General features: G+C 42.6%; 1 protein-coding gene across 2 annotated transcripts in view; it reads left to right on the top strand.

The window, feature by feature from the left end:
* The window catches only part of LOC102005664 (chromosome unknown open reading frame, human C1orf100), a 30,243-nt gene extending 6,390 nt beyond the window's left edge, over positions 1-23,853 (top strand). For both annotated transcript variants that reach the window (XM_005374774.2, XM_013520358.1), the window contains 4 exons: positions 546-614; positions 8,673-8,768; positions 11,960-12,132; positions 23,718-23,853. In XM_005374774.2, coding sequence (XP_005374831.2) covers positions 559-614; positions 8,673-8,768; positions 11,960-12,132; positions 23,718-23,824 — 432 coding nt within the window. In that variant the 5' untranslated portion in view covers positions 546-558 and the 3' untranslated portion in view covers positions 23,825-23,853. The remainder of the gene's footprint in view (positions 1-545; positions 615-8,672; positions 8,769-11,959; positions 12,133-23,717) is intronic.
* The last annotated feature ends 682 nt before the right edge of the window (positions 23,854-24,535 follow it).

Raw genomic sequence — 24,535 nt, forward strand, 5'->3', positions numbered from 1 at the left:
ACCTCCCAATGAGACCAGCCTTCAACCCATGCACCTTTGAGGACTGTTTGTTTTATATTTAGATTCATCCAAAAGCCTCCTGTGATCATAGGTGGGACTTTGGGGAGGCGAGTGGAGCACAGGGCACTCTACTCTTTGTGGACTGGTGCACTGATGGGTGTACAACCAAACATGCTGTTAGAAGGTAGGATCTGTTTGGAAGAGGTGGTTCACTGGGGGCGTGACCTGGGAGGGTGCATCTCCTTCCCTGGCTCTGCCCTTCTCTCTCTGCTTCCTGGATTCCATGAGGTGAGCAGCTGTCCTCTGCCCAGACCTTTTGACTATGCTGCCCTCCCTTGGAGCTAGCCACCTATGGAATGAAATCTCTATACACTGTGAGTCAAAATAAACCCTCCCTCCTTTAAGTTGTGGGTATTGGGTATTTTGTCTCAGCAACAACAAAGTGACTAAGACAGGGACCTTCCCTATCCAAACTGCAGCAGTAGCTTGTGCCTGGAAATGTACATAGCACAATATGAAATTTCACTCTGTCATTTTTTTTTCAGGTTCCCATTCATAATGTCCCACATTTGGCTACGAGAATTTGTTGATCGCCGCCCAGGGATTCCACCCAGGTAATGTTCTCCCAGAGCCTCCCAGAGCAGAGGCAAGGCAGACAGCTACCTGAGGAATTAGAATTGTTCACCACGCACTTCATACCTGAAAGACTACTGCTTCCAGAGGGACCTAGTGAAGTTTCTCTGGGTTTAGCAAAAGTTGCAAGGAAAGAAATCCTGTATTTACTGTAGAATCTAAGCAAGCTTTCCATTCCCAAAAGATCAGATAGATATTGGCTTTTTCTTAGATAGGGTTTTAACAAGAAGCATGAAGGACCCAAGCCCAAATTTTGAATGGGAACCTTCTAATCACACCACTTCATGCTTCTGCATTATGGTAGCTGACTGCACAGATGGAAACTAGGGAGGAGTTTCACTCCTTTGCCAAGGCCATCATCTATGGCACAAGAATAATGAGCCCCAGTCATGTTTTTTTTTGTTTGCTTGTTTTGTTTTGTTTGTCCTTTTGAGACAGGGTCTCACTTTGCAGTTCAGGCTATCCTTGAGCTCACTTTGTAGCCCAGGCTGGCCTCGAACATTCAATGATCCTCCTGCCTCAGCCTCCTGAGTGCTGGGATTACAGGTATGTGCCATCACGCCCGGCCCATTATGCTTTATAATGCTAGTGTCATTTTATTGAGAGATTTTCGATAAAATCAGTAAATGCTAACCACACCCTTCCTTTACCACCTGATACCACGGGGGACTGTTGAGATTTAGAAGCCAGGAAGCCGGGGCAGCAACTGTGACTTTAGGGTCAGCCTCTAGTAGTACCATTGATTTCATTGATTTGAGCAAGCCTTATGCTTGCTTTAGTATTTAGTCAGTCTTAACATGTTTGGTCAATAAATAAAAGTTCTTTTTCTCCCCGAAATTACTGAAGCAGGAGTGGGTAGGAGGCTGCTTGCTTCCTGGATTCCTTAAGAATTTTCTTTTCAGAGAAAGTACAGAACCTACCCTTCAATACCTAAAATCCACCCAAGGAACAAGCAGGGTGGAGAGGAACAGGGTCTGGTTCCAGTGTTTACTGATTCCTCCTTCCCCACAAGTCCTCATTCTCTGTGTGTGTGTGAGTTTATCTTGTCCACCATGGGCCTATGTAACTGTGGTCTTATTTCCCTGGGAAAATGCAGACAAATCTTTGTTGGCTGCTGTTGTCTGTTCTTCCATGGAGCAAAATCATTCATAAGGTCTGGTCTGAGCCAACCCCTGGGGAATGTGAGGCTTTGGGTAAAACAAAGTGGGGGCATCCATTGAAAGCCTAAGGCTGGGCTATCTTTAGCTCACTTGCACTTAACATCAGAGCCACATGAGAGGAAGAAGGTTGCAATCAGTCCTCATCTCCCCACAGGAAGGTGCCCTACCCTGCATCAGCAAGGCTCATTGTGGGGCAGCTTTCTGCCTGCCAAGTGCCTTGCCAACAATAGCAGATCCCCCACCTTCAGCAAGTTCTATCCACTCTACCTTCAAGATAGATCTCCCATCTGAATGCTGCTGTGTTAGTCAGCTTGTGTCACTATGACAAAATGCCTGAGATAAGCAATCCATGAGGAGAAAAGGTTATTTTGGCTCAAGGTTTTGGAGGGTTCAATCCATGGTTTGGCATGTTGTAGTACAGTACATTATGGCAGAAGCGTAAGGTAGAGGAAGTCGCTCTCCTCATGATGGCCAGGAAGTGAAAGAGAAAAGAGCCAAAGTTCCAATATCCCCTTTAAAGAACATCCCTGAGTGACCTAACTTCCTCTAAAGAGCCCCCTCCAACTTCCTTAGTTCCACCATCTCTCAATAGTGCCACAGGCCAGGGGCCAAGCTTTTAATACATGGGCCTTTGAGGAACATTTCAGATCCAAACCACAGCAGCGGGCTATAGCTCACTGCTACCACATGCTCCAGATCACCATTACCTCTCCCTACACATCTTTAACAATATCTTCTCTTACCTCCCAATGATCTGTTCTCCAGAGTAAGCTTCATAAAATGCAAATTGGATCACAGCAGTCCCTTGGGTAAAACCCTGCAACCTACTACATTTAGCATAAAATCCAAACACAATGCCATGGCTGACATGCCCCACAGGAAATACCCCAGCCTATCTCTCCAACCTTCTCCTAACTCAAGCTCTTTGTCTTTCCTTTGGTTCTTTCAAGAAACCATGCTTCTGTTACACCTTGGTGCTTACAAAATCTTCCTTCTACCTGGGCTGCTCCTTTCTGCAACCCTTTGCACTGCTTCCACCCAGTGTGTCTCAGCTCTGTAGCCAATCGGTGAGTCATTCCTTGACTACTTGGACTGGAAGCATCTCCTTTTGCCTACCTCTCCACCTTTGTGATTTCCTGTTTCACATCCTTTTAAATTTCTTTTACATCTGTTATCACAACATCCAGATACTGTATTAGTTGTTTTTTAATTTCCCATCTGTCTCACTGCTGGTAGGATAATAGTTAACAGGCAGCTCTTACTATATGCCCAGCTATTATACTTTAGATTTAGAATATTCCCCCTGCAAACCCATGTGTTGAAGACTTGGTTCCTGAACCAAGTCTTGGTGGTTCAGCAGTTTTCAGAGTTGAGGCCTTTGAGAAGTGATTGAATTACAAGAGCACTAACATCACTAATGGATTAAGCTATTATTTGCTTCCTAGCTGAATGGGATATTGGGAAGCAGTGGAAACTTTAAAAGGTGGCAGGAACTAGGTCATTGAGGGTGACTTTGAAGGGTATAGTCTGCCTCTGGCCCCTTTTCTTGTGGGCTCTCTCTCACTCTCTGTGCCCCTTGAATGTTAGGAAGTGAGTATCTTTGCTCCTCTAGTGTGTTTTTCCTTGCCAGAACCCCAAAACGATAGGACCAAGTGGTCATAGACTGAAACTCCAAAACCATGAGCCCAAACACACCTTTCTTCTTTTTAAATTTTATCACAGCCACAGAAAACTGATAAACATACAAACATTATCATAAGTGTTTATTATCTCATTTTCTCTTTACAACTGTGAATTCAAGATAAAATAACAAGGCCCACTGTGGGTAAGTGATTGTCCCAAGGCTACTGGCAAAGATGGGACTTGAACTCACTGGTCTGCCACCATTTGTTCTTGGGGAGGGGGATCAGTACAGTTTGCTACAGCTCTAGGTTAACACCCAACGGCAAGGCTTGCTTGCCTTTCTTTGCAACTCCCTTCCATAACCTCTACCTAGCAGATGGCCACACATGGTAGGCCCTCTGTGCACAGTTGTTCAGTAGCTTAAAATGAATGAACAATCAAAATTATTCTGTCCTTTGTTTGTGATTTGTCTTCCTGATGGCGAACAGAACCTGAGCCTGCCCTTCTGCTGCTCTGCATAATTGTTCATCCAGTTCGTCCTTAGCTGCCTGGCCCTGAGGGCTCTACCAGGGAAACAGAATTGCAACCCGGCAGGGAAACCTAATAAAAGTAAATATTTCATGGCTCGCAAGTTTTAGTGACCACATCAGATTCTTGTAAAAAGAATTATATTAAATGTGAGCATTAACTGGTGCCACACCCAAGCATCAGACCAGAGCCCTGTTTTTCAGGGGTGGGGCTGCACACTGCATTGGTTTGTGGCGCTTAAAATGCTTCTTGAAAAGATCACTTCTAGCAGACCTAATTCAGTGTGTTATGGAAGATGAAAGATACAGAAGGTGTGTCAGTTTTAAATGGATTTTTCAAACATTGATTGGGCTGAGGTATAGCTCAGGGGTAAAGTTCTTAGCAATTCAATTCCCAGCAACGAACACATACACACATACATACACACACACACACACACACACACACACACACACACACACACACTGGATTAAAGTAATGTCTCGACCACCCTGCCTAGGAGGACTAAGGAGATACTTAAGCAGCCACATACAAATTTCCTAGCGGGGTGATATTTAGAAAGTCCCTTTAACCTCTCTGAGACTCCTTTAATGAAGCAGGGACTTAATAATATTTACCTTGCAAGGTGACTGTGTGGCGTAGATGAGGTCATCTGTGTAAAAGTGCTTTGTAAAGAGTGACGCACAACCCAGGTATATCAGTGACACGGCCACCTCGGGCCGCGGCTCAGGCTCAGAGGAGGAGCCGCTCTTGTGTGGCTGGTACTCGCCACCTCGGAGAGCCAAGCTGTCCTGGGCTTGTAAATAACGCACAGTGGAATCAGCCCTCTTTGCCTCCTGCTCAGCCAAGGAGAAGGAAGGATCTTCCTGTGGCTGAGGCAGCCGAGTGGGTCCGGTCGCTTTGCACCCTACCCAGCCTCCCGAGGGAAGGGCTGACTGTGCACCCCCGGGAGGAAGCAGTCCTCTTCCAGAAAAACCTGGTATTTTAATATCTGAATTGGAAGCTTTCTCACTTTCACGTGAAGGCCACACGGGGGAGCTTGGGAAATAGACGCAAAGGGGGAGGCAAAGTGTCATGGCTTCGTTCTCCAAATCTTTCCACTTCCCGCTGCTCCTCCCAGCTGCCCTCAGGCCAGCCGCCACCTCCTGACACCCGCTTTCCTGCTCTCCGCCCACTCCCGCCAACATCTGCTCTTGGGCGCCCGCAGGGACTCAGGGCAGGAGAGCTGCTGCTCGGCGCTGGGGGAAGGGCTTCCATTCTCAGAGCAGTTTTTATACATTCCTTCTGCAGAGCAGGGCTTAGTCTGACCACCTGCAATTGGTAGGCATTTGCTGGGTGCAAGCCAGGGAAGAGGAGGAGAAACCAGGGAGGGGAGGATTCAAGAAGGGCGGAATTACTCAAGGACTTCTCCAAGTAAGGTATTAGGTTAATCTTTAATAAGGATTAAGTCAATCCACCCAGGAGTGTGACACCCGAGGGTCCTTCAGAGCCCGGGGACCCTCCTGAGGGGTAACACGGCTCTGGGGAGCTCCTCAGGGCCTTTCTTCAGAAACTGAGTAGGGACCTAAGCAAATCTGTCTCTCCTTCCCATGTGTTCAGAAATGTCATGTGTTCCCCACTTGGGCGCTGACTTCTCTTTCCTCCTATGACTTCATCCCCTGCAGTTGTTGACTGTACAGGACTTAGTCACAGTATCCAGCCCACAGCCTGGAGGTTGTTGGAAAGTCCAAGCTTGTGGAGTCCTTCTTTTTTGCTTCCTCACTGCCACAAGGGGAGCTGCTTTGCTCTACCATGCACTCCTGCTGTGATGTGCTGCCCACCAGAGGCCCGGAGCTATGGGGTCAATTGGCCATGGACTGAAACCTTCAAAACTCAAAACCAACATAAACTTTTCTTCTTCATAAGTTGATTCACCCCAGGCATTTATTATAGTAACAAAAAGCTGACTACTGCATCCCTACACAATCCTCTCAATTCTGTCCAAGTCTTAGCTTCTATAATGCCCTTCACCTGGAGTTTCTTCCCCATCCTACTTGCCTACTCAAATCCTTGACACCCCTCCCTCCTTGTGCTCCATCAGCCCTTCATTTGAGCCACTATTCCAGCATGTGACAAGCATTTTGAGGACCAGGACTGCTTCCTAGCTTTGTACCTGCAAAGCCTAGGTCAGTGCAGTGTACCTTATGGTATTCAATAAATGCTGGCTGAACTGAAGGCATAGTTTAAGTGCCCATTCATGATCCAACACATATGTAGTGAGCTACATTATGCAAAACTATGTGTTCCTTTCTGTGGACTCTTTACCTTTTCTGTGAATTCTCATGGCATCTAGTGAATGCTCCCAATCTGTGGATGATTCAAAAATACCCCTATGTGCAGGCATCACAGACTTGATAAAGACACATCCCCAACAATGTTGGCTTCCTTGGCTCTTCTCCAAGAGATTACAGTGCTCTTCCCAATGGTTGAAGCCTAGGCCTTGTCTTGGACAATTCTCTTTTATCCTTAATTCCATATTCCATCTCCCAAAGATCCTCAACCAGTTCTCTCTTCTCCTACTTTTCCTTTTTGTTGTCATTGTTAAATCTTTATTCAGTGTTTAAACTGAAAGATAATATCATATGTATTTACCTTGCACACATGAGATTTTGAATAGTTGGTGTATAGAACAGTTAAATCTGGGCATTGTCTTACCTGTCATTTGTGGTGTGGGTGTACGTAGCACCCATTCTGTTTACATTTCCCAAGATAACAATCTGCCCTATCCTTCCTCATTTCCACCCCACTGTTCAGAGATTTATCATTTCTCACATAAAGCATTAGTCTCTTCCTAATCTGTCTTTCTACCTCTCATCAGGTTGCTCTCAGATTTGTTTTCCATATTGCCATCAGAGGAAATTTTTGTATCCTGTCATTAATCTTCTTTAAAATGTTACAAAGATGCCCTGTCACCTACACCAGTGATTTTAAGGCTTTCAGCCACAACACCCTTTTTAAATAACAAATAAAATCTGTAAGTAGTATAATCCACACATAATTTTAAAATACCAATTAGTGTTGTAATTATAAAATAAAGGGACAGGTAATTTACTGTAAAGTATGATGCATTTTAAGATATAAGGTCTGATCACTTGTGTTATTTAGCTTTCTATCACTATAACAAAATACCTGAGATTATTATTTTATAAAGAAAAAAGGTTTATTTTGGCTCATAGTTTTTGACATTCCATTCTGTGATCAGTTGGTCCTACTGCTTTGACTTATGGTGGGGGGGTGCTAGATAGCAATGGGGGGAATTATGGCAGAGCCAGCTGCTTACCTCGTGTTCAGAAAGTGAAAGTATCAGATGAATAATATCCCTTAGTTATTGTGGGCTGATCAGGTCTACAATCTCCTGATTGAGTGTATAGTGAAGGCTAAATAAAAAGAGGCAAATGGAATGATTTCAGGGCTCCAGGAAGATCAAAACCCTCTTATAGAATTCGAGATCCTCTCAGGGCTAAGACCAAGACCTTCTCTGGGTGGCCTGTATTTATTTGGTTATCAGAAGAAGGGAGGTGAGTATTCAAGAAGGGTGGAATTACTCAAGGACTTCTCCAAGTAAGGTATTAGATTAATCTTTAATAAGGATTAAGTCAATCCATCCAGGAGTGTGATGCCTGAGGCTTTAGTCTTTATCTAGTTGAGATCAGATCCAGGTGTCCTTGGCTGTGATCCTGTCTTATTCTTTGAGTCTTTCCAGCTTCATTGGACATTACAGGTTTTCGTAGGGATTAGTGACTCACAGAGGTTCACTTACTATGAGTCCATTGTTCACTTCCAGAAAAGCAGCCTAGGCTTTGGACAGATTCACAAGTAAATATAAAAATCCAATTGGTTAATTTAAATCCTCAGGGCTGCTTTATAGTGGTCCCCATCACAAAAGAAAGGAAAAAGGATGGGGCTCCTAAAATCCCATAAACCCATTCATACCTCCAATGACCTAAGGACTCTCCTTAAGCCCCACCTCCTAAAGGCTCCACCATCTCCCAAAAGCATCACCCTGAGGACTAAGCCTTTAACACATGGACCTTCAGGGACATTCAACATCTGAACTATAGCACCACTGCATTCCAGTTGCACAACCACATCTCTTGCGCAGTCTCACGAGCCTCCCCACCATGCCCACCCTGTGGGCTTCAGCTCATGCTTCTGGGGCCAGAGTCCTCCTTCCAGGCTTACAAGCACTTCATGCTTTGCCATCAGCCCTGCCTCACTTGTGCTGTAATATATACTTAGATATTGCACTTTTTCTTAAAATTTATGAAATTTTGTAAACATCTCAAAAGTAGAAAAATTAGTATAATGACTCCTCACTTATTCCCACATTTCAACAATTATCACATTTGCCCCACTGATTGTATATATTCTCCTACTTCTTTTTTCCTAATATTTTGAATATAATATGAAATATTTCTTTATGTATCTTGAAAATAAATAGTATTGTATTACAGTGTTGGAGGTTGTGGTGGAGGACAGCAGACCTGAAAGAACCATAAAGCCAGGTATGGTGGAAAGTGGCTCATAATGAATCACAAAGGACACTACCAGCAAGTCCCGTGGGTTCTAGTTGCCAGGATCAGGGGCCAAAGTCCTAATGGATTTTCTTTCATACAACAGCTGGTATTCTCCTGCAGAGAAGTAATTGTAATAGTTGCTTTTTTCTTACCTCTTTACTTTCTCCACTAGCATATTCATTAATCATCAAGGAAAGGACCTCCAAGGCTACTACCCTGGGCAGCTGGCAAGACTCCATGTTGATTATAGTGTGAAGACACCTCCCAGGTGAGACATATTCCTAAACCTTAATTTCCAAGAAAGTCACCAAAACTAGCATGATAAATGGGAAAAAAATTCTTCACACCAAAGAAACAATGCAATATTTACATATGTGTGTCCAATTTATTTCACTTAAGAGTATGGTCTCAAGGTGCATCCATTTACCTAGGAATGTCTCAAGTTTAACCTTCTTTATGGCTGAGTAGTACTCCTTTGTATTTTTTTAAAAAACACATTTTTTTTTTATCTATTCCTCAGTTGAAGGGCATTTTGGTTCTTTCCAAGGTTTAGCTATTACAAACTGCACTGCTATAAACATAGTGCACATATATCGCTGTGATAGGCAGATACTCAGAGGGGGAATTTCTGGGTCAAATGGAACCTTCAAACCTAGCTTTTTGAGGAATCTCCACACTGATTTCCACAGTGGTTGCACCAATCTACACTCTCACGAACAGTAGAGAAGGGTTCCTTTTTCCCCACAGCCCCACCAGCATCAGTTGATTTCTTGATAATAGCAATTCTTTCTAGAGTATAATGGAATCTCATGTTTTAATCTGCATCTCTCCAATGACCAATGATGTTGGACTTTTTTTATAAATTTATTTGCCATTTCTACTTCACCTAAGAAGTGTGCATTCATCTCAATGCCTATTTTTGGATTAAGTCTTTAAATTTGGGGAAAAATGGGTGACAAAATCTTAATGATGTTAATAATGGTTTAAAAATACTATTTAATGGATAGACAAAGGTTTAGAAAATATACCAAATTATTAAAAATGTGTCAGAATTTTGTTTGCTTTTGTATTTTATGTGTTTTGTTTTGGCTGTGGGGGATGGAACCTAGGACCTCAAGCATACTAAGCCTAATCTCTACCACTCATCTATATCTTCAGCTCCAACAATGTTTTTGTTGTTGTTTGCTTTTTTTTCTATATCAGTGGTGAGATTATTAGTATTTTATATTTTATTTTAAATCTTTTTTCTTCACTTTCCAGATTATTTTGCTAAGGAACATATCTTAATTTTATGATCAGCAATAGAATTGTATTAAAGTACCTAAATTTAATTATTGTGATCATGGCATAACCTGATAGATGTCTAATGTCTTACCTGTCCAGATGTATTCCTCTACCAGCTTGATACTTTTGGTAGTAGAAGGGTGCTAATATCTCACTTGAAGAGGGAGAATATTCTTGTTCTTGAGAAACACCTAAGGCAGAGGCAGGCTAGCAGTGCAGAGGGGTAGATCTAGAGGCAGTCACTGGGACTTGGTTCAGACACAGAGCACCAGTGGCATAGAAATGACCAGGCGATGATGGTCACACAGGGCCCAAACTAATAGGATATTCACACATTCAATGGAGAACTAATATTCTCATTGCCACCAAGATGCGTATTTTGTAGGATAAGGAGAATTCCCACCCACCAATCAGGGTGCTTACCAGAGCAAGTAGCTGTTGAGCATGAAGAAGGAACATGGAGATACGAGCGGGAGTTCCTGCTGCTTCTCCAGGCCTCCCCAGCCCCGTGCCCCTCTCTACCCACCCATCATCTCTCGCAGTTCCTTATCTCACCAGCATGGTCACATTCTTATTCCTGTTTTTTCTGAACTTAAGGGAGAGCTCCTCTGTTTCTGTTAACACATTCTTTATTAAACAAGGCACATTACAATCAAGTTTTTACCCAATTAAGCAGACATTACTGATTGTGTGTGTGTGTGTGCGTGTGTGTGTGCGTGTGTGTGTGTGTGTGTGTGTGTGTGTGTGTGTGTGTGTGTGCTGGGAACTGGACCCATAACCTCATGCACGCTAAGTAACTGCTATATTTAGGAGCCATACCACCAGCCCAGCGTGTGTGTGTGCTGGGAATACAACCTTTTGCCTCATACATGGTAGGCAAGTGTTTTACCAGAGTTATGTCCCGCAGCCTCCCAATGTTATTGACTTTTACTGAGCAGGTTTAGCCACCTCTTTATAAGCGTGGTGTCATCACAGCGCTGTCATCGTGTGAGACTCTGTCTTCCCACCTGATGAATCCGATGTTCCTAAGTCTCAGACAACGTTTAATATTTTCCCATCTATAGCAGTTCATCTCACTTGTTTTATAGCTTGAAAATATACATATTTATGAGAATATTTAGAAAATGTTGATAATAAATCATTGAAAATCACTGATAAGGTCATAATCTAGATATAACCATGCAGAGTCTTTCAGATCCATACCAAAATGGGGTGGGATGGCATTATGAAACTCTTTCTGTGGGTGGTAACAGCTTTATTAAGGTAATTCACATACCATACAATTCATCATAGAAAGTTTTAATTTAATCAAACCTTTGTTTAAAATTAATAATATATTATGGACTTTTTCCACCTCAAAAGTTGTAATTCTATCTCTTTGCTTTTAATAGTGGCATGGTGATTCTATATATGTCTATATTATTGACTAACTCTACATTTTAAAAAATATATTTCTTATTTTTAGTTGACATAATAGCTGTATATATTTATGGGAGACATTTCAATATAGCATGTAATGTTCTGATTACCCAGGTCAGGGTAGTTAGAAGATATCTATCACCTTAGATTTTTTTTTTTAATGAAGGTGGTTATGCTCTATTTTCATAAAAGCAATTTGGTAAGCATTCTTAGAGCTAAGTTTTTATTGATATCCCTAATTGCTAGAATTGCTGAGACAAACGGTCTGCACATGTTCAAGTCTTAATACATGCCACCAAAGTTGTACCGGTGAATGAATACTCCCATATTGTATGAGGTATTTTATCATTATCTTGCTTCTATCTGTGGAGGAATCCTATCAGAGCAGCGTGCAGGAAGTTTGTAACTGATCTGGGGTCTGTCAAGCACCAAGATGCACTGCAGTGGTGGTTTTGCTAAAAGAATGCGCGGGATCCACAGGAAAATTGTGCCGGACACAGGCACCATGGAGACCTGGAGGGGAGGCACGGGCAGAGCATGGAGGTGTGACCACAGGACACCTGTGATCTATGGCTGGGGAGGAGGAGAAGGACTGAAATCCTTCACTCTCCATCATGACTTTACCAGTGGTGGCCTTGGGGCAGTGGGAATCTTGTCCTCCCTGTCTTGTTAGCCTCCTGGCCACTGCAGTTGATGAGAAAATGGGCCACTTTTCTTCCAGTGGGTGCTCAGCAGAGTATTTCTATCTCTACTTAGACCACTCATAGACTCGGCCATTTCATCCAAAAAAACCCCTCCGTATCGACCTCAATTAGACCAACAGACGCTCGTTCAATACATTTGTTTTCGAAGCTGTTCAAAGCCTGCTGAACCATGGTATAAGGAAACCACTTACCAAAGAGACTATTCACTGCCATTTTACAAGATCGGTAAGTCCCATCCAGTGCTCTTCACTTGCTGAAATTAACCTCGTCTGGGCCACAAATGAGCTTGTCCCATGGGCTTGCCAGTTCAGGGAGCGTGTTTGGGGCCAGGGGAGCTGGGGGCAGGGAGATGTGTGCAGAAAGGGGTGAGAGGGCTGCTCTGAGGCTCCTTCTGCCCCCTCCATCCAGCACCCTGCATGTGAACCTGCAGCCACGAAAATGCACGCGTGTCCTTCTTGGGAAGCAGGCTCGAGTGTGAGCACGCCTCACCGAGCCGCAGATCATACCATATGGTCAAGCATGCATGAACATGCTGTGGAGGATATTTTTCTCATTCTTCATTTTAAATGACTTTATGACAATTATTTGACACATGGGGGGTATGGTTTAGAACTTCTATAGCCACCAGGTGTGGTGGCACAAGCCTAGAATCTCAGTACTTGGGAGGCTGAGGCAGGAGGACTGCCAAGAGCTTGAGGCCAGCCTGGGCTACAAAGTGAGTTCAAGGTGAACCTGAACTACATAGCAAAACCTCGTCTCAAAAAGACCAAATAAATGAATAAATAAATACTTCTATAGCCAGGTGTGCATACTCACGCCTGTAATCCCAGCACTCTGGGAAGCAAAGACAGAAGGATCACGAATCGGAACCCAGCCTAGGCAAATGCATGACTTAGTGAAACCATGCCTCAAAATAAAAAATAAAAAAGGTCTGGGGATATAGTTCACTGTGAAAGCTCTGGGGTCAGTCCCTAGTACTGCAGCAAGCAAAGCAAAACGAAAGACCTATGTACCCCCGCAGCATTTCTTCGTGTGAAGATACTGAGGGCCACGGAGGTAACATTGCTCGTGTTCCTGTAGTCACTGGTGCCTCGGATTTTAGTTCACTGAACGAACCACTTCACTGGCAGGCTTTCTAAGTGAGCAAACGCCAGCATTTTGGGGACTTTTACATTGTGGCAGGTGCTTATTTAGCCCCATGGCAGCTGAGGTAAATGCTGTTATTTTCCCCATTTACACTAGCGGACACCAAGCTGCAGAGACCGCTTATTAATTGTCCCCAGATCGCACAGCTAGGAGTAAGAGAAGCAGAGTTCAGATCCTGGTTGCTCCACTCCTGAGTGTGCTCTGCTTGGCCTCCGTCTCAGCCAAGTGTCACTTATACTACTAGTAATTTAGTGGTTTTCTTTAGTGTGAGAAAGTGGTAGTCTTTAAAGTGAGCCTTTATTTTATTTTATTTTATTTTATTTTATTTTATTTTCCAGTACTGGGGATCGAACTCACGACCTTGCGCTTGCCAGGCAGGTGCTTACGCCGCTGAGCTATATCCCCAGCCCCTAAAGTGAGCCTTTAAAAAGAAAGAAAGGAAACTAGCAGATGAGAACAATGGTGCAGAGGAATCTCACTCCTCTCTGCACACATCTCCTTGCCCTCTGTGTCTTCTCCCTAGAGCAAAAAGCTGCGGGCCAGAGCTGGGCAGGGAGGAGGTGGCCAGGCTGAGACCCAGGAAGAGCAGACAGCAGGACCAGGAAGACCGGGAACTGGGCTGGGCCAGGCAGAGCTTGGGAGAGCCGAGCCAGGGACAGGGTGGCAGTAGATAAGTTGGTATAGGAGCCGGACTGACAAAGGGATTTGGGGTAACAAATTGCGAATGAGACAAAGCCAGGTCCTGAATGCCAGAGGTGTTTTGCCTGAGAAGTGAGGGAGCAGAGGGCTGAGGACGAGGCAGAGGCTGAAAGAGGGTCATTTTGGGAAGGCGGAGCTGCAATGGAGGCCAGGGAAGGGCCCTGACGAGGCTGTGCTAGAGGAAGTGGGTTAAGGGCCACAGGCTAGGGCAGAAAGGTGCGTGAGAGCTCTCTTACTCCTGCTGGCGTGAGCAAGGGCTGCAAAGAGGCAGATGGCAGTAGGGAAGGGTCCACAAGACTCCTGGCCCCGCAGAACTGGAGGAGCTGTGCGTCCCTTCAAGATCAATGGGGAGTGCAAATGTCTTTGGAGAAGGGGATCCAGGTTGGCTTCCAGAAGTGGCAGCAAGCAGGACCTACTTCACAACTCCTCTGCCAAGAGGAAATCTTGGTAGACAGACAGACAGAAGGGTGTTCTCCCTTATTTTGGAAGACAATTTCTAATCTATAAGCCCAATGAATCTCCTAGCCAACTAAGTAAACATGAACCACTTATTATTCTAGCTTTCTGCTAGGCACATAGAAATTCCAGGCCATGACCTCAAGGGCAAGGAACTTATAGTCCAATTGAGAAGATGACACAGGAAGCATCAGCCTCTTAGAGAATGGCAAGACCAGGAGTGGAGAGATGGGGTCACCCAGGCCTTATAGCCAGGACTGCAGTGTGCACGAATGGGCATTGATGGGTCAGACTTGCACCATGAAGAAGAGAGGACAGCATGGTGGGGGCTGCCACTGGGGACAGTGGATGGGTGGCGAGGGTTTAGGGGAGATTGGAGAGCATGCTCGCCCCGTCTGTAGGAGCTGAGGGGACGTCGAATTCAGACAGTCAGTGCCACAGAGGAGCACGGTCCGGGAGGTGATCCAGTTAGCATGGAGCACCTGGGCCTGGAGACGGATGGGCTGGAGAAGGCGGGCCTGTGGATGAGGACAGTGTTGCGGATGTGGAGTGGAAGGCGGGGGCAGGTCTTGGGCATCGCAGTGCTGCAGGCCTGGAGCATTCTAGCTGAGGGGTGTTAGACAAGATACTTGGCCTGTCCTTTTGGACCCTCTGGAAAATGGAAAATCAAAGTCTGCCTGTAAGATAGTTATTAGAATTTAAAATATCTGTCATGCACCAGGAATTGTGCTAAGTGACATACTCACACATGTGTATACACGCTGTGCCACCTGTTGTCACTGTCCCCAGGAAGCAGGCATTGTTATCACCTCCATCTTAGCAGAAGAGGAAACTGAGTCTTTGAGACTTGAAGAATCTACTCAAGCAAGTAGCCTGTAGGTTATCAGTCTAGATCAAACCCAGGTATGTCCCTCCAAAGCCCTTGCTCTTAGCTGAACTAGGAAGGTTTCAGAGGAAATGAAATGAAGACTTACGTAGCAGCATATTTGGAGTGAGCAAGGACAGTGCTAATAGAAAGTTCATGAGAGAAAAATTAAAGGTAACTCCAGAGCCTCTTGATGCTGCACAATTGCTGGGCCTCCCAGAGAAATAAGAGTTTTAGGCAGGTGCATTCAAATTGGGATCTGTAGACAATTGAAAATATGGTGCTAGAGAGTGCAGACTGCACAATGAAGAATGAGGAATAGCTCTGGGTATCACCTACCCAGTGAAGTTGTAGCCTGACCTAGTCCAAAGATCTGTTATGTTGAAGTATTCCTTGTTCTAGTTGTTGAATCACTGACTGAATGTGTATTAGTTATCCAATGCTGAGTAACAAGTCATTCAAAATCTCAATGGTTTAAAACCTGAACAATGAGGTTTTCCCTCGTGGGTTCTGTGGGTGTTATGGTCTGTGTCTAGATGTTCTCCCAAAGCCTCATGTGGTCATAGGGTTTTTTCAGAGGCGGGTGAATCTAGAGTGTGTGATTGATTTGTAGTGCAATGCTGGGATTAAAAGTGCTAGATTTAAGGGTGGGCGATTGCTGGATCAGTCCACTGATTGGACTGGCACTGCCCTAATCCTGGAAAGTAGATTGGTTACAATAAAAGGTAGAGAAAGAGGCTTGTCTTGCTCTCTCCTGTTACTTTTGCTGTCTTCTGCTGCCATGAACTGTTGCGCCTCTGCCATGTGCCACTCTGCCTTGGAGCCAGCCAATTATGGACTGAAACTTCTACAAACTGTGAGCTAAATAAACTCCCCTTTAACTTTAGGTGTAGGATATTTTGTCTCAACAATGAGAAAAGTAACTAAGGCAGTGGGGTAGGAATTGCTCTGTTGGGCAGTTCTGGCTCGGGATTTCTCCTGAGGCTTCAGGCAGATATCAGTGAGGGCAGTAGTCTCAGCTGACCTACTGGGGTGGTCAGTCATCTCCCAGGCAGCTCTCTGCAGGATGGTCAGCTGGCTGTTGGCTGGGGTCCTCAGGACCTTTCTGCATGGGTTCTCTACACAGAGCTGCTCCTTGTCCCAGTGGCCGAGGGTGAGCTCCCCTCGGAATGAGTGATACAGGACTAAGGTAGAGACTGCAAGGCATTTTATGATCTAGACTCCAAAGTCCTACACTATTCCTTCTGCTGTATCCTATTAGTCACACATGGCAGCCCTGAAGTATTCCTGTTTCATGAGTAACCTGTGCCCTGGGAAGCTGGCAACCACAGCAGGATTCAGTTGTTTATTCAATACCCATTATGAGCTAGACACTGTGTTTCCTGGGCATACATGTGACCACGACAGAAAGACAGCTGCCACAGAGCCGACATTGTGGAGAAAGGTACAAAACATAGCCGTGTAGAACTACACAGGAAGTAAGCAGGCTGACGAGTGCAGCTAAGGGAATTCCTTTAAATGGAGCAACCAGGGAAAATGTATATCATTTTAGCTGAGTTCTGAAAAGTACAAATGAGTCAAGTCAAAGCATTTCAGGCAGAAGGAGCAGTAAAAAGCAAGATCTTGAGAGCTGGAAAGGTCTTGGCATATTTGAGGAACCCACCGGGGCTCCATGGGTAGTGAGTGAGGGTAGGAATGATAAACTGCCCAGGTTTCATTTCAAAAGCAATGAGAAGGGGGCTGGGGATTTAGCTCAGCGGCAAAGCACCTGCCTGGCAAGCGCAAGGTCGTGAGTTCAGTTCCTGGTACCGGAGAAAAACAAAAACAAAAACAAAAACAAAAAAAACCAAAAGCAATGAGAAGATAGTAAGGGATTTGAAGAGGAATGACATAATACTAGGATTTACTCCTTGGAGTACAAGACTAATTTTGTCATCAAGGCACATGAACGTGGGTCGATTACTGTTTAGAATGTTTCTATTGATGAATTATTAATTTTAACTTTGAGTTTTGTTACTCAAAAGTAAGCAATGACTACTTAACAGAAAGAAATCACAAAAATATTGAATTTTTAGTATTTATTAGTGTTCATATAAAAAACATCAAAAATTTCAATATTGATTGGTTTTTGATGTACAAAGTCTAAAAAAGAACATTAGAAATAAATTGCCAAGTGAACTACAATGAAAGTACAACAACACTCTACAAGAAAGTCTTTAATTATCACACCTAAGGCAGTGTGCACACAGGACATCACGTTCCACACACACGTATTGCTTACACTGACAGCACGTCTTTTCCTTTCCTGGCTTTTCTGTAGGACACACTTGATATCTCAGTGGTCTTGTTGTTTTGTCAGGAGGTTCTTTTTATATTACACAGTATGTAGTTAACAAGAACATAAAATATCAATAAAACAAATGATTAAATTATTAATACATATTGTGCGTTTCAAATAGACCTTAATATTTTCACATCAGCCATGTACTTCCTTATAAAACCTAAAAGATAATCACAAAAATAAATTTCTATATAAACTAAAATAAAAATACAAATAGAACTCTATCACAAAACTAAGCTTTGCTTCAGCTGTCATATGCAAGGCAGTCTTCACACATGACCACTGCATATTCCATGCACATGTTTCACTTGTACTGACAGCACATGTGCCTAGCTTTCCTTTCCTATGTAGCAGTCTTATCACCTCTCTTCTCCTCCTGTTTTGTCAGGAGCTTCCTTATATTACATAATATGCATGCAGCAGGGAAATTACATGTCAAATAATAGAATATTAAATATGCAATGAGTGCGAGACTAGACATCAACATTTTTACATCAACTATTTACTGGCTTACAAAACCTAAAAGATAACATCAAAAATAAAAACCTAGCTGGGGATTTAGCTCAGCGGGACAGTGCCTGCCTGGCAAGCGTGAAGTCGTGAGTTTGATTTCTGGTACCGGAAAAAAAATTAAATTAAATTAAATGAAAATAAAAACCTAGCCGAACATGGTGGTGCACTCCTGTAATCCCAGCACTCAGGAGGCTGAAGCAGGAAGATTGCTATGACTTTGAGGTCACCCTACACTACATAGCGAGACTCTGCCTTAAAAAACAAACCAAAATACCTATGTGAACTACAGTGTAAACACAAACAAAAGCCTACCACAGAAATAAGCTTGGCTTCAACTATCACACCCATGGTAGTCTTCACACATGACAACTGCATGTTCCATACACAGGTATCACTTACACTGATAGCACATATGTTTGTTTTCCTGTCCTTTCCTGCAGGGCACAGTTGACATTTATTATGTTTTCCTGTTGTCATAGGTCTTTGTGGTGCTGTGCCTGCCTGTTCACCTGTCCTCTCACCAGTGTGCTCCACAATTTTTTGCATAGTTCCCTGGGCAGAAACATTTTGTTTTTCCTCTGCTGTAAATGATCTCTTATGAGCTCCAGTCCCAGTCCTCTAAGAAAATTCCTCCATGATTTTTTGCACTTATTGTTTGCTTTGTAAACTATCAAACTATTTATGCCACATATATTTAGGATTGAGTAAAACACAACCACTGGCCAACGCTTTGTGTTTCAGGTGACATCATAGTTGCTGCATAAGTCATCAACAACATCTACTTCACCTTTGGTTTTGTTAGTAGAAGCTTCCATCTCAGGCGTCTGTTTTGTTGAAACTACCCTATCAATATTTTCAGCATGGTGAAATATTGACATCAACAGTACCAGTTGGCTTTTCTTTGCCATACGCAAAGTCAATGTTATATTTTTCTGAAATTCAAAGATTGTACTCTACAATTCGCAGTTTTAAAATGGTACCATTTCATTTGAAATTTCTGCCTTTGTTCCTGGGTACAGTTCCTGTGCCAATCAACTTGTGCTCTGTTAGCAAATGTCACATCAATTGGAAACCAGTAAACCAATCATTGAATGTCACATTCTGATTAGTTTGGGAGATGAAAGCAACAAGTCTGTTCACAGCATCATTCTGTTTGTTGCTGTATCAATAAGGACCTACGGCTGAGTTCCAGGATGACTGTCTAAATTAAAAGCATGATAAGTCTCGGCATCTACAAGAGCATAAATAATTTTTATGCCATATTTTGACCTCTTGCTTTCCATAAGTCTTTTACATTCTTGCAATCACCATGAGAAATCTATGCGAAGTACCGCAGACCTATAAATGCTTTCAATTCAGCTAGTGAGGTGTAATAACAAATATATTTTTGAATATGGCTATTGGTGCGCATGGAACATTTTACCTGCATTTTGGCCTCTGTGTATTTCACAGCATCTTACAGCATTTTGTTTGTTACAATTTCCAACACTGAATGGCAGTGCTGGCATTCTGTCCGATATATTTCACCCCTTCCAAGACTTTCACTATATTTTCAGACCTAGTGCTAACATTGGATCATTCCATTTGGCTATGTGGCCATTTCACAACATTTCCACTAGTCAAATATGTACTCACACTGCTATTTTCTTCATCACTTGAATCAAGGAGGTCTGCATCCTGTGTCAGTATCAGTCTATTCTTGCTCTATTTCACTGTCCCAGGAACCCTGGCTCACATGACCAGTGTCAAAGTCATCATCATCATCATCACCACCATCATCATCATCATCATCCACCCACACCATTCTTCTGTCATGAAAACTTGTATTTTACCATAATGGTTCATCATAATCTGATTCACTTTTGACCTCCTCCAAAACTTGCAAATCTGGTTTTTCATGTGCCATTGTACTGAATTGGGCTACTTCTACTGGGAAAATTAAAAACAAAAACAAAAAACTTTTTTTTCTAAACAAATCCTGGAGTAGTGTGGGTCTACTGGACCCTCTGTGATGCTCAGGTAAATATATTCAAAACCAGCTAGGTGGAGCATAAGTGGGTCCAAATCCCATTTTATCACTTTTGGACATGTGCACACTCCTTGCTGTTTGTCATAACAAGTGAGTAAACATATAGACTGCTTCCTGTATCCCTCAGGGGAAAGTACTGAGACACACAGCCAGCTACTGCAACACTGAAGTACAAATTTACAGTAGAAAAGTAAAGGATGGGTCTGTTGGACCCAGGCTTATGCCCTGAGATCACTCTAGCTAAGACAGTTTGAAGAGGGACAAGGGTAGAAGAATGTCAATCACTGAGGAAGCTGTTTCATAGTTTAGACCAAAGATGATGAGGACTTGGACCAGCAAAAAAGATGAAAAGCAATAAATGGATTCTAGAAATATTGTGGAGATGACATCAGTTGGACTCGGCTATTTGATTTGGGGCACCTTTTCATTCCTTTATATTTATTCTTCCAGTAAACAATTTGAGAGCCTATTTAAATGTCAGTCAATATGCTAGCTTTCGACCATACCATGTGAAGCAAACACGGACACAAAGTTTCTACAAATGAGATTCAGTAGAACATTACAGAAGTAACCATAAAATTGCACTTGCTCTAAATGCTAGGAAGTGGAGTTTATGTGGTTCTACAAGAGGATAATAGATTGGAGAAGGTCTGTCTGAGCAAATGAGCTGAGACCTGAAGGAGGAGCTAAAAGTTAACTAGACAAGGAGTTAGGGAAACAGTTTCACTGAGTACGCTCTGTGCAAAGGCCTGTGGTGGGAAGGAGAATGACATGTCTGAAGAAGTAAAAAAGCAAGCAAACCAAAGTTGTAGCTCAGCAGTAGAGTGTTAAGCATGCATTGAGCCCTAGGCTCAACCCTAGGCGCACACAAACACTCACACATATGCCAAAGGGCTCATGGAACAGGACGTGGCTGAGAGATAGCAAGACCAGAATAAGGCCATAGGCATTTGGCTCTAGCCTGAGACTAATGGGATGCTGTTGAAAAGATTTAAGGAGAGTGGCGGCAGTGATTAAAATGTCATTTTGAGGGGCTGGGGATTTAGCTCAGCGGCAAAAGCGCCTGCCTGGCAAGCGCAAGGTCGTGAGTTCAGTTCCCAGTACCGGAGAAAAACCAAAATAAATAAATAAATAAATAAAATAAAATATCATTTTGAAAATAGCACTCTCTGGAAAAGAAAGGGGGCCAGTGAGGGGCAAAGAGAGGTCAGGAGCAACTGTGCTGGGTCAGTTCATGTTTCTAACTTTGACTAAAGTGAAGTTGTTAAAAATCCAGATACCCCGGCTGTGCCACACTAAGAAGAGCAGAATCCCCCAGCGGGTGTAACTGGGGTGTCTCAGGCATAAGAGTTATAAAATTCCCAGATAACTGCCCTGTGCAGCTGAGTTTGAGAACCAGTGAGTCAGGCCGCTGACAATGGGTGGCAGCAGTAGAGAGACTGAGATGGATTTGAGAGCTACCTGGGAGCCAATGGTTTCATAAATAAATAATCGGGTGAGCAAAAGTTTGGTCCAGGGCTGGGGATTTAGCTCAGCGGCTAAAAGCGCCTGCCTGGCAAGCGCAAGGCCGTGAGTTCGGTTCCCGGTACCGGAGAAAAACCAAAAAAAAAAAAAAAAAAAAAGTTTGGTCCACAAGAAGCCTTCACAGAGAAACCTACGAATCACAGCAGACAGAGAAGAGAGCAGGAACAGAACCCAACACTTGTTCAGATCAAGAAACTCACTCCTAGAGCGTGTGGGGAAGGGCTTTTCACAGAACAACAGAGAGAAAGGGTATTTACCCAAGCACAGGCTTGTTTTAGCGCTGGGCATTGAACCCACCCACTGCACGCTAGGCAAGTGCTCTGCAATGAGCTGTATCCCAACTTTGTGAGTAGAGTTTTAAGAGAAGATATGTTTACAATAGCAATGTTTTGCATTTCATGTTCAGTTCGGAGACTTCTGATTTGGAAATTGTTAAAGAAGAGATTAAAATAGACCATTATACACAGTGGTTATTGCTTTAAAAATTCTCAGCATATATCATTGTTTATTTAGGAAGCACTTAAGAACTGATCACGTGCAGGATATAGTGAAGGCAGTTCTGAGAACTTAACAGCCTAAGAGGACAAAGTAACTCTTCAGAAGAAAGTTGTCCTTGTATTATTCACCCTGGTACCAAATCATTCAAAGAAATCACTCTTGCAAAATGAAATATATATTTTCAGGAGCTATGTGACCCTCAGTCTCTCAGATCCTCAATTTTCCCACCTACAAAAAGAACAAAAATAGTACCCACCTAAAAGAGTTGAGGTATGCGTGTAAACAACTTGGCAATGTTCTTGTATAGAACACTGATAAGGCTTCAAAAAATGCCAAGTTATTACTGATCAAGAATACATACCATCATAAATATATTTTTAAAGATACCACAGAATCGGATCTCCCACTGTTAAAAAACTAGTGCATAAAAGCCACGTACAAGGTTATCCTTGAAAATCTCCAATAACACTCGAGTGATTTAAATAAAGTGTACAGAATGTAAATATGCTTGAATTCTCATTGAACTGGGTAGTTTCTCCATGGTTCTCAGTTCTTCATTTTATTTTTCAATGATGACTTTAAGGAGTCACCACCAGAAATCCACATGAACAGTAATTACAGTCTGTTTAATAATGAGGGATTTCACATATAATCTCCCATCTGTATTATTTCCATAGTATCTTCTATCTCAATAGCATTTTGAGACGATAACATTCACTATACTCAGGACATTGACTGTTGAATCAGTTAAATATGTGTATGATTTGTCACTATTGTAAATCCTACAGCAAAGCTAAGAGCTGTTGAATAGAATTTCTCACATGTTGATCCTACTTTATTTCCCTAAAATACATTATTCTTAAGAAGCCTGTAATTGTTATTTGACAGCATAATCAGCCTTCAGAAATCATGGTTACTACTATAGACAGGATTGCACTTACATAAAATATAACTTTAAAAAATCCTCCAAATGTATTTCTAGTAATAGTTTCTGGGTTAATGAAATGTTTTATCATTCTTAATATCAAGAAATGCTTACTTCTTCAAATGTTGAGGTGCTAATGAACGTGGAACACAGCAGTTTAAAAGATTAGGGATGTTCGAGCCTGAGAATTGTGGGTGAACCTGGGCTCCATCTCATATGTGAGTAAACTTGGACAAATTAATCTTCCTGAGATGGTGATAAAATCTGTGTATTAATGAGGGTTGTTGTGATTATTAGGGTTAATGTAAGTAAAACACCTACTTGCTGAAGCTTTGTTATGTTAGCATCACTGATTGCTGTAGTCAACCTAAGCCTTCCTTGAACCCTTACCTTTATTTATTTACTTTTCCCCCATACCTTTAGATAAGGAGATGTTAGTAATTCTAGATAAGCTACAAGACAGGAGGGAACTCCAGTTGGTCTGAACTGAGGGATGGCAATCATTGAGTTTGATACAAAGTGGCCCATTGACAATGTAGGACTGAAAGGGCTTGGGGGTCTAGAACTAGGACTTCAAATGCAAATTTATTGGAGTGATTTTATTCCCATTTTGGCCTAATGCAATAAGGCCTTTTAATTGGAGACTAAACCAAAGAAATCACCTTTTGACTATGTCCTTTTTCCCATATTTTAAATACATCCCTTTGCCCTTAGTCTTATAAATTATTTGTTATTGTGCATAAATGATAAAAGGACAGTGTGTTAAAATTTACGAGTAAATAGTCTTAAATCATTAATTTGTTTTAAATTACAGATGGAGACCAGAAATTGGCCACAATTTCATCAAATCCTGGGCCACTTAATTCCTTGCCACTGCTCTACTGTTGTGAAAAGAGGCAGCTCTGGAAAAAATGCTTTTAAACTAAAATAACCATGGCATTCAACCAAAATAACTGGCGGTATTCTTAATGATTCTCAGATAGGATAATAGCAGAACTATTTAATTTCAGTATGTATACAGATAACCTTAACCCTAAAATATTTACATGTTGCCAATTCTTTTCAGATTAAACTGATCAGCCAAGAACAGAGAATCAAGATCCACCCATAATAGCCAGGCATGGTGGCACACACCTGTAACCCCAACACTCAGGAAGCTGAGGCAGGAAGATCGCCCTGAGTTGAAGGCCAGCCTGGACTACACAGTGAGTTCAAGGCCAGCCTGAATTACATAGCGAGACCCTGTCTCAAAACAAAATAAAACAAAACAAAACACAAAACCTAAAAATAGAAATTTCATTTGAACCAGCAATTTCCCATCCAGGTATCCTCCCAAGAGTTAAAGACATTATATGAAAGTGACACATGCATACCAAAGTTTATAGCAGCACAGTTCATAATAGCTAGATCCTAGAAGTGGCCTATCTATGTCCATCAACAGAAAAATGGATAAAGAAAATGTATTTATACACAATGGAGTGCTACTCTGCCAAAAAGGATAAACTGGAGTCATCTGTAGAAAAATGGACGCATCTTGAGATCACAATGTTAAGTGAAATAAATCAGACACACAAGCTTAAATATTAAAGAGCAAAATAAAAAGATAGTTAATAGGAAGTAGGGTGAAAGATC

The sequence above is a fragment of the Chinchilla lanigera genome, unplaced genomic scaffold (genome assembly GCF_000276665.1).
Source record: "Chinchilla lanigera isolate Chin_1 unplaced genomic scaffold, ChiLan1.0 scaffold00005, whole genome shotgun sequence".
Taxonomy (NCBI): Eukaryota; Metazoa; Chordata; class Mammalia; order Rodentia; family Chinchillidae; genus Chinchilla; species Chinchilla lanigera.